The sequence below is a fragment of the Orcinus orca genome, chromosome 19 (assembly GCF_937001465.1).
Source record: "Orcinus orca chromosome 19, mOrcOrc1.1, whole genome shotgun sequence".
NCBI lineage: Eukaryota > Metazoa > Chordata > Mammalia > Artiodactyla > Delphinidae > Orcinus > Orcinus orca.
The window spans coordinates 26,082,172-26,092,306 of record NC_064577.1 but is presented as its reverse complement, the minus strand read 5'-3'; the positions used below and the strand labels follow the sequence as shown (position 1 = coordinate 26,092,306).

General features: G+C 54.7%; 1 protein-coding gene across 1 annotated transcript; it reads right to left on the bottom strand.

Annotated features, from left to right (window-relative positions):
- Positions 1 to 676: 676 nt before the first annotated feature.
- SOX9 (SRY-box transcription factor 9) lies at positions 677 to 5,521 on the bottom strand. Its single transcript, XM_049701896.1, has 3 exons — positions 4,700 to 5,521; positions 3,451 to 3,704; positions 677 to 2,911 (listed from the first exon to the last, which is right to left on the bottom strand). The coding sequence occupies exons 1-3, from the start codon at positions 5,128 to 5,130 to the stop codon at positions 2,067 to 2,069; spliced, it is 1,530 nt and encodes a 509-aa protein (XP_049557853.1). The 5' UTR covers positions 5,131 to 5,521; the 3' UTR covers positions 677 to 2,066.
- Positions 5,522 to 10,135: the final 4,614 nt, after the last annotated feature.

Below are 10,135 nucleotides of genomic sequence, written 5' to 3'. Positions count from 1 at the left end.
CTTTTAACAGGAGAACCAGATGAGTAAGTCCACAGGCCATTGTCTTTTTAATGCAATGTATATTTATTGTAAACAATAATATACAAAAAAAAGAAAGGATGAGAAAAAGGAAAGGTAAGTTTCACAGAGAAAACAAAAGGTTTGGGGGGGAAAACAAGCAAAACAAACAAAACACAAACACAAACCAAACCTTACCTAAAGACAAAATATGATTTAAATGCCAGGTTTCTTAAGTTACAGGAATATTTTTTTAAAAAAAAGATCTGCTTTTATACAGAAATGGAAAGATGCCATATTATAAGAGTGCTTTAAGATTTTACTCTACTGACTTCTAAAACTGTTAATATATCTTTTTTTAAATAAAAAAAAAAGTTTGCTGTCTTTTTTAAAAAGCAATCCTCACTCCCCAGCCACAGAATTAAGAATTAAGGTCTGTCAGTGGGCTGACCCCACTCCTCGCTCCTCCCCCTCTCCAAGAGAAAACGAAGGGGAACATCGATGACACACGCTTTTGACACATTGAGTCACAACACACACACACGCACACGCGCACACACACAGTTTAGGCAGCCCAAAGATCTGTGGCAGAAAACACTGCAAATGACTCAGTGATACACTACATCTGCAAACTCTCATTTGTACAAAAAGAGAAACAAGTTTCCAGTTTGTTTTCAACAAAACAACAAAGAGGAAAAAAAAAAAGGACAGACAAAAAGGCATTTATACAAATCTAGGACAAGGAATCCAAAGAAACTTGTTTTTAATAAAAAAAAAGATTAAAGAGATAAATAAAAAAAACTGGTTACAGTTAAGGACATAATTTAACAACAGATGACCATACCCTTTGAGGACGCGGCTCCAACAACCTATTTTAAAGAAGGTAAATTTAAAAAATTAAAAAAAAAAGAGGAAGATTTTTTTGTTGTTTTTAATTAAAACCTCTCCTTACAAAATAAATAATCTTAGCACATGGAATGTCTTGAAGTTAACTGCTGGTTTTCAGAGAGGCACAGGTGACAGTGTAAGTGAGAGGATTCTAGCATCTGTGTTCCACATGGGGCCCGGGCAGGCAACCAGGGGGCAGTGTGCTGGGGCACCGTATTGGCTGCTGAAACATTCCCCAAACAGATTTCGTCTCCTTTGCTTGCTTTTTGCTTCTTTCTTAAGGTTGCGGTGAGCGAGCAAACACAGGAGGATAAATGCACTAGAAGAGGGCACAAGGATTTTCCAGCAGCATGGTTTTAAGGCTTTAAGGTGTTTTTCTCGTTCAAAAAACATATATATGATAAAGCTTACCAAATGCTTACCAAATCGTCTCTAGACTATTGTTTACTTCCGTATTTGCAAAGTAAGGCCCTGATTTTTCTACGGCAACTCCTCCTTGAATCAGAAAGCCCGAGGGATTAAGCAAAGCTAACCCCCCAAACTGATCACGTAACACAAATCTGTGGCTTCTGTAGGTTAATACAACACACACTTTTTTTTGTCTGTTTGTCTGTAAGAGAAGGCAAATCTGTACAAAAATACTCTGGTTGCAAGAAAAGCTAGGGCACGCTGTTCGACTAAGTAGTTTAGCTGTTGGAAAAATAAGAGCATTTAATTTTTTTTATCTAAAAATATGTATAAATCCCCTCAAAATGGTAATGAATCATACACAGTACATACTAAAAATATTTAAAATAGAGAATATTCCTCACAGAGGACTTTTTTCTTTAATTACTGCTAAAAAATAATTACAAAGTCCAAACAGGCAGAGAGACTGAGCCAACTGGTCACACGAATCTCCATCACCCTCCACGCTTGCTTTGAAGGTTTCCAGTCCAGTTTCCCGTCGGTTCTGCTGGTCCGTCTAGCCAAGAGTGGCCTGGCCACTGATTCACAACAAGGTGGTAATGCGTTTGGATAGTCAATGTTTCTGTCTTGTAATCTGAGTTCGACTTGCCTTCAGCGTACATGTCTTTAAAGGTAAGAAAAAAAAAAATGTCCAAAGGAAATTCTGGTTGGTTGCGTTATTTCTTGGGTTCTTTTTACGATCATCATGGCCATCGTCGCTCTCTAAGCGTTCCTCAAGGTCTGGTGAGCTGTGTGTAGACGGGCTGTTCCCAGTGCTGGGGGCTGTGGGTCTGCGGGATGGAAGGGACCCCGGAGGTGTCGGCGATGGGGGTGTACATGGGCCGCTGCGCCGGGTTCATGTAGGTGAAGGTGGAGTAGAGGCCGGAGCCCTGGCCCGCCGCATGGCTGTAGTAGGAGCCGGAGTTCTGGTGGTCAGTGTAGTCGTACTGCGAGCGGGTGATGGGCGGGTAGGACGGGCTGTAGTGCGGGAGGCTGAAGGGGCTGTAGGCGATCTGCTGAGGCGAGTGCTGCTGCTGCTCGCTGTAGTGGCTGGGACTCAGCTGCTCCGTCTTGATGTGCGTTCGCTGGGCCTGGCCCGGCTCGCTGCTCAGCGTGGTCAGCGTGTGCGCCTGCGCGGGCGGCTGCGGGGGCGCCTGCGCGGACGGCTGGGGGGGCGCCTGCGCGGGCGGCTGCGGGGGCGCCGGCGGGGCCGGCGGGGGCGCCTGCGGGGGCGGCGGCGGCGCCTGCTGCTTGGACATCCACACGTGGCTAGCGCCCGCCGGGGTGGCAGCTGTGCTGCTGATGCCGTAGCTGCCCGTGTAGGTGACCTGGCCGTGCGTGGCCGGCACCCCCGGGTGGCCATTGGGCGGCAGGTACTGGTCGAACTCGTTCACGTCGAAGGTCTCGATGTTGGAGATGACGTCGCTGCTCAGCTCGCCGATGTCCACGTCGCGGAAGTCGATGGGGGGCTGTCTGCCCCCCTCTGGCAGTGGGCGCCCCTCTCGCTTCAGGTCAGCCTTGCCCGGCTGCACGTCGGTTTTGGGGGTGGTGGGTGGCGTCGGTGGACCCTGCGATTGCCCTGAGGACGATAGAGGAAGAAACACAGGGCAATCAACCAGGGCTGTACGGAGGCTTTAGTCTCAGGAACCCTCCTGGGACCCCCCCCCCCCCCGCTAAAGTGTCCCGTATCCGCGGGGGAGGCGCGCTGCGCCCGACAGAAATCGCTGAATGATTAACTCGCCGGTACACACTCGGCAGTCTCCTTTTATCAGGGGAGGGTCTGAGGCCCGGAGGGTCCGGAAGACCAAATTGCTACTTGTACAAGAGCCCTGTGTGTGCTTTTAGGCTGGGGGAGCAAAGAGAAAAAGGGAGAAGCCCTGTAAGGCTGTAAAGGCATTTTACCCCGCAATAGAAATTACTGTTAGGGTGCAGGGATTAGGTTGGGGTGTGTGTGTGTGTGTGTGTGTGTTTTCAGGGACTTGGCGCAGGGGTTAGTGTGTTTGCCTCCCCAGGGAGCGCCAGGTCCCTAAGCAGAGCCCACTAGGTGGCTGGGGGCCCGGGGGTGTGCCAGAAGGGGCGCGGTGGCCAGGCCGGGGTGGGGGCCGGGAGGAGACTCACCGGAGTGCTCGCCGGGGGAGTGGACCTCGCTCATGCCGGAGGAGGAGTGCGGCGAGTCGGCCTGCAGCGCCTTGAAGATGGCGTTGGGGGAGATGTGCGTCTGCTCTGTGGCCTCCTCGGCCTCCGCCTGGCCGTTCTTCACCGACTTCCTCCGCCGCGGCTGGTACTTGTAATCCGGGTGGTCCTTCTTGTGCTGCACGCGCAGCCGCTCCGCCTCCTCCACGAAGGGCCGCTTCTCGCTCTCATTCAGCAGTCTGGGGGCGGGGTGGGGGGGGTAGCAGACAAAAAGAGAGAGAGAGAGAAAGAGAGAGAGGGAGGGGGGCTCCGTGAAACCGGCTGAGCTGTCAGGTCGGCGGGAGGGGGAGGTGACCCCCACCCCTCGGCTTCTTCGAACACAGCCCCCCTTCCTCCCTCCTCCCTGCTTTCCAACCACTACCGCAACTCGAAACTTTTCTTTAAAAAAAAAAAGTAAAAGAAAAGAAATAAACAAAAATCTCCGTTCTTCTAGACCGACCTGAGCGGACCCTCCCCGCCCCGCCCTCTCCCCTTCTCTCCTAGTTTGGAAACCCTGGAGATGAAAATAGCTTCCCGCGGCTCCCGCTCTCCGGGCCTTTGCTACTGGAGTTATACCCGCCCCCCCTTCCGTCCGCAACACCCTTTAAAAACTTTCTGAAAAACCACTTAATCTGCAAGGAGCTCCTCCTGCCCACCCCCACCCCCGCCACCGCACTCACACACACTGCACCCACCTATTTCCAGCAGCCTCCCTTCTCGCCCCTCCTTCCTGCCACGGGGCCCTCTAGCCTCGGCTTCTCCCCCCACCCTGCATCCCATCTCCGTGGGCGAAGGGCTTCACGGGGGAGCGCAGTTCGAGGGAGGGGGAGGCGGATTTCAATTCCTTGGGATTGAACTTCACTGCAGCGGGAGATCCGGCCGGCAGCCCTCTCCCACCGAGTCTCCTGCTGGTGTTCTCCCCTCCTCTGGCCATCTTCCGCCCCCCGCGCCCCGCCGCCCCTCCCCGCTCCACCTACCCCCTCCCCCTTTCCCCCAAGAGCAATCCAAGAACTTTGTCAAACTCTGAGCCAAGTTACACCTCGTCCCCATTCCTCCCCCTCGCCTCCCCCCCGCCCCACCCCGCCTGCTCCGGGACCGGCAACTCCCTCCTGCTGGGAGGCGGGGCGCGGAGAGACGGTCCCGGCCAGCGCCCCCCGTCGCCGCCGCGGAACCCACCCTGCCGCGCCCGCCCTACCTCCAGAGTTTGCCCAGCGTCTTGCTGAGCTCGGCGTTGTGCAGGTGTGGGTACTGGTCGGCGAGCTTCCTGCGCGCCGCCTGCGCCCACACCATGAAGGCGTTCATGGGCCGCTTGACGTGCGGCTTGTTCTTGCTCGAGCCGTTGACGCGCACCGGCATGGGTACCAGCGTCCAGTCGTAGCCCTTGAGCACCTGGCTGACGGCCTCGCGGATGCACACGGGGAACTTGTCCTCTTCGCTCTCCTTCTTCAGGTCCGGCTCGCCCTTGGGGAACGTGTTCTCCTGGGGCCGCGTGTTCTCGGTGTCGGAGCCGGAGCCCGAAGGGCAGGGCGAGCCCGCCGAGTCCTCGGACATGGAGGGGCTGGGGGCGCCGGACAGGCCCTTCTCCTGCTCGTCGGTCATCTTCATGAAGGGGTCCAGGAGATTCATACGCAGGCCCGGGACAGGGGGCGGGTGGCCGGGAAAGGCGAGAAGCCGCGGCGGCTCGGGGGCTCGAGGCGCGGGCTACTCTCCCCTCGGCTGCCCGGACGCGGGGCGAGCGGCTCCCGGGGAGCCTGGCGCGTCACTCGGCCGCAGCGGCGAGCTTTTAGGAAGGCGCGCGGGGGCCAGCCCGCAGCTGCCCGCTCCAAGTGGGGGAAGGCGAATTGGAGAGGAGGGGGGGAAGAAAGCAAAAAGCGGGGGGCGACTGCACCCCTTCTCTCCTCCTCCTGCAAAGAAAAGTTCCTGGAGTGAAACTGGCAAGTCGCGGCGCCACTCAAGTTCCCAGTCAGTTTCAAGCTCCGCACTCCGCTCTCCAACTCCCAGCCCAGCGGCTCTTTAATAAATACACCCCCTCACCTTAGAGACGTCAGCCAATCACAGCACGGCATTTCAGGTTTCAGGGCTTGGCAGGCAGCTGATTGGATCCACTTCGGGGGGGAGGAGGATTGTGGCGCTGGGCAGGGTGTTGAGAGGGGAGGGGCGGAGCGGGGAGGGGAGCGCAGCCGCTGGTCCGCCGGTGGGGGGTTGGGGGGGTGGGGTGCTGCGGGGAAAGCGGGGGACCCGGGACGTCCAAGTGTGTAAGTTTGCCGTGCTCTGGTAATGTCAGAATTCGGTGCCGTCTCCGCGCGAATCTTTGCGCGCCCGTGTGTGTGTGTGTGTGTGTGTGTGTGTGTGTATGTGTGTAGACTAGGATCTCTCCCCACCCCCAAGCATTTCTGTTCGTTGTTTTCTCCGCGGTCCCGGGGACTTAGTCGGAGTTTGCCATATTCGAAAAGCTGTCGCTCCTGACTTAAATCATAGCCCAGTTTCCGCGCCTGGAGCCGGCCTCCGCCGAAAGCGCTTAGAAATTGTATTGCGAAGCAAAAGTTTTAGTGACTCAACGCCCGCCGTTCCTCGGTAATAATCCATATAAATAGATTTAACATGCTCTGGTTCGCCGGGGCTGGTGCGGCTGGTCGGGATTCGGCTGCGCTCCTGCAAAGGGAATCAATGAAAACCACAGCGAGGTCCCCGCTCAGGCTGGCGGCCGCAGCGACGCCGCAGCCCCGCGCTCGCGGGAGCCGTCCCGCGCGCCTCACCGACCTTGAACTCTGACAAGTCCTTCTCCAGCCGCCCCCTCCCCAGCCCCCCACCCCGCCGACCCTCCTCCGTGACAGGGCGACTGCTCGGAGGTTCTGCTTTTCACTTCTGGTCGAATCAGAACGTCAGCAGAGTTGCCCCTGGAAAGAGTTTGCATACTGCTCTGGCTTTGAGAAGTCGAACTTTGCGAATGTGGCTGTCCTGGGCCGCGAGGCTGAGGCCAGTCCCTTGGTTTGAAAAGGCCAAACCAATGGGCACCACTGCAGACAAAACACTTCACTTTGGTGGAGTCGTGCCGCTTTCGCCCTTTTTTTTTTTTTTTTTTACAAAACACCTGGAGCGGTGAAGCGCCTGTCGTCCTGACTTTAGTCGGGTCCTTTCTGACTGGCAGACGTTCCGGAGTTCTGGGGAGGGGGCTGGGGGTGTCTCTGATGTATTTCACGTGTGATTTGAGCACAACCTTTGTGTTTACACGAACTGCTTAGAGCTTGGTTGGCTCTCTGTTCTGGGAGAGAAGAAAAATCTTAGTCGCCTGCGGGTTACATGTCTCCAGAATCACAAATAAACGCACAACTGTGGAAAATGCAGTTTTAAATGTTCCCCCCACCCCTTTCTGGCTCTCGCCAATGTTCGCCTCCGAATTAAATTATTGTTAGTGTCCATCGGCCCGCATCATATCAAAGACTTCTTATTTCTAATTTGCAAATTGCGGACACTCTTGCAAGATTTCAAAGAATGTTTTCCTTGAAGAATTTTTTAAAATCTCGTTTTAAAAGAAAGTCTTTCTGAAGAAGTCAACATTTGTTACAGGAAATGGAACTCTTCAGAAGGTAGTCAGCTACACAAACCTGTTAAACAATATTTACTTTTTAAACGAATGTAACTCACAAGTGGATGTCTTTAGTACCCTGTAGCTTGTTTACCCGTTTGAGAGACATCATACAATAGCCTTGTATTCATGGCTCCGTGAATACGCTCGGAAAGTATAAGAACAGCTTCGTCCTTTCTTAGGAGAAAAAAATCCCGGTTAGTATGGACTGATTTCTGTATCCTAGGGAGGGGACAGTTGTTCGTATAACTGTGCCTTCGCAGACACCTGACCCAGGAGGGGACTCAGAGGCCAGAACTTCGGGCAGAAGTTTTAACCAGGCCATCTGTATTTAGTCGCATTTTATTGTAATTCCCATGTTTACTGGCATAAAGGCAGTGAAGACGACTGTGACTTTAAGATATTTTGGAGGATTTCACTAAATATTTGTCAAGATAAATACGTACACATAATATATTCTTAGTACAATTACGTAATAGGAGATACGTAATATATCGCATTTTAAATCATAAGTTACCGCGGTGTATCCCTTTTCTGTTCGTTTGATGCCAGCATTTTTGTATCTTTTTGAAAACCTGTGGTAAACAATCAGTTGACTTTAAAAACGGACTGCAGTTTTTAGCTGTATCCAGAGGGGGCGCCAAAAGCCCAGAAACTGTCTGACACAGAAACTGCGGAAAACTTAGACGGTGGTGGAGAGGGGGTGGTGTGTTCCATTCAGTCAGGACTGCGTGTTGCTGCTGAGATTTATCTCGGCAGAAATTCCTACTCGATATCCCCTCCCGTGCGGATCCACCTCTGGGCATCCCAGTTAGGGGAACTGGGAGGTGTGTGTCTAGGGCACGGGGCAAAAAAAAAAAAAAAAAAGCGTTCGGGATGCCTGACGTTTCTGTTCTGCACAGAACGGGGACAGCGAGACCACAATGACCCTGGGCTCCCAGGTGCCAAGCGTCGCCCTCTGCTCGGCGTGCCGGGACCAGGCCAATTCTGACCCGTGAGCACCGTCCATTAGCCAGTGGGGGCGATCCTGCCTTTCTGCAAGCGGTCGGGTGCCAACACTCCTCCACCTCTCTGCCGGGGCTCTTCTGCGTCGCCCTTGACCTCCCTAACCTGCCCAGGGAAGAACGCTCGCAGTCCCCGACCGGAGCACCTGAGTCAGAGAGAACCCGAGGGAAAGAAACCCGTGCCACAATGTTCCGCTTACAGATCGGGAAACTGAGGCTGTCGGCCCAGTTTCAGCCAGAGCGCTCTGCCTGGGAGCTAAACAGTCTAGTGGGGCTGAGGGAGGAAAAGGACGCAGATCAAGAAAAGGGGCAGGCGATGGACCGCACTCCACGGATCCCGAGTCGCGCGCTTGGGTCCCGCTCCGCAGCCAGCGCCGCGAGGTCTGCCGCCGGGAGCGGAGCCTTGGAGGTGCGAGCGGATCCCAAGGGAAACCTCGGGAAACCGAGGTCTGGGATACCCCCCACCACCACCACCACCGCTTCTCTACTTCTCGGCGTCGGGGGCCGGCGCCGGGCTCAATTTCCCCAGCCCGGGCGGCCAATCTCCCTCCGCGCCTACGCGGGAGCCCAGGCAGGAGCCCAGGGGTGCTGGCGCTGAGCAAGTTTCCCTGGCTCGGGGGGTGGGGGGCGGGGGCTGGCGCAAACGCCGGGGGTCTGGGGGGGGTTCCGTCTCGGATGGGGGTGGACGGTGTGAGCGGATGGGGTTCCCTTTGCCTGGGGAATTAAGGACCACGACCTCCCTCTACAAAATTCCTTAGCAAAAGTGGGCACTGTGTCTAAATCCGTTTTCTGCAGGGAGGCAAGTCCTGGAAGAAATTGGTCGGGGTGAGAGCGGCAGCATCTCCCAAAGATCTCAGCCCCGGGCAACGTTTTCTACATAAGTGCTCAGGACGAGGGATGCCCCTTCTCTGTGCCAGTTCCCCTGGCCTGGTTCCCTTGAGGTCAAAGACCCCAGTCCCTGGCGGAACACTTAGGTCCCTGGCCCTCCCTCCGCTGCCAACCGCTCCTCGGTAATTAGCACTTTTCACTGGGCGTGGAGCCTGTTTGCCTGTCGCTCTTTGCGCCGGACACCAGTTCTCTTTGAAAAGGAGCGGCAGGTAAGCTTGTCCCAGGACAAGCGTTGGGCCGGACGGCAACAGCAAGAGAGCAGAGGAAAGTCCCAGGTCGCTTCGTTAGGTACGCAATAAATATCTGTTGACCGGCCAAATAAATGTGATCTTTGGACATCGCAGGCCTCCAGACCTCCCAGCAACACGTTCCATAAACGCATGTGACTGTATGTTTCTCCATGTAAATTTCTCCCCAAACGGGCGCCCTACTCTGGGAGATTAACCGACCAGTGTCACCCAAGACTATATAATTTCAGCGCCCATAAAACTGCAGGCCGAGAGGGGCATTTCAGTTTTCTTCCCCTCTCTGTTTTCGAAGAGAAAAGGGGGTGAGGTGGACGGGAGGAGGTGTCGGGTGAAGGAGGCACGAACCGTCAGTGTGCGCCCCTGTGACCCGGCCGGGCCGGGGGCGCGGACCCTAGCCAAAGCAAGAGACTGGATGAGCTAGTCCAGGGCTGGCCGGGTATCCGAGGGGGAATGGAGGGGTCGGAGTGGGGAAGTCTCAGTCCCAGTCCCAAAGGGACTTGGCTTCCAAAGGGAGTGTGCGCTTTTTTTTTAAACCTTACTTTTTCGAAAATATCTGTTTTTAGTCAAGGTACAAGGGAGCCACGCATCATTCGGCTTGCTTCCACGCATGCATCCCTAGAACGGCCTGCGGGAAATTTCCTGGGCCAAGTGTTGTTTTTTTTCTTGTCCCTCCACAATTTTCCTCTTTTAAAAATCTCTCAGGCATTTTCAGCTGAAGGTGCTTTTGCCTTGATGTTTTAAAAATACAAATAAAATAAGCGCTCGACGCAGCGGTGCCTCGGTTGCCGACGGCTCCACAGGGTCAGGGCGCTCACTTCAGCCCCCAGGAGTTTCCTCTGTAGATCAGATTCCCACCTGCCTCCCCTCGGGACCCCTTTCGGTTCAGGGTGTGTTCGGTCCCAGGG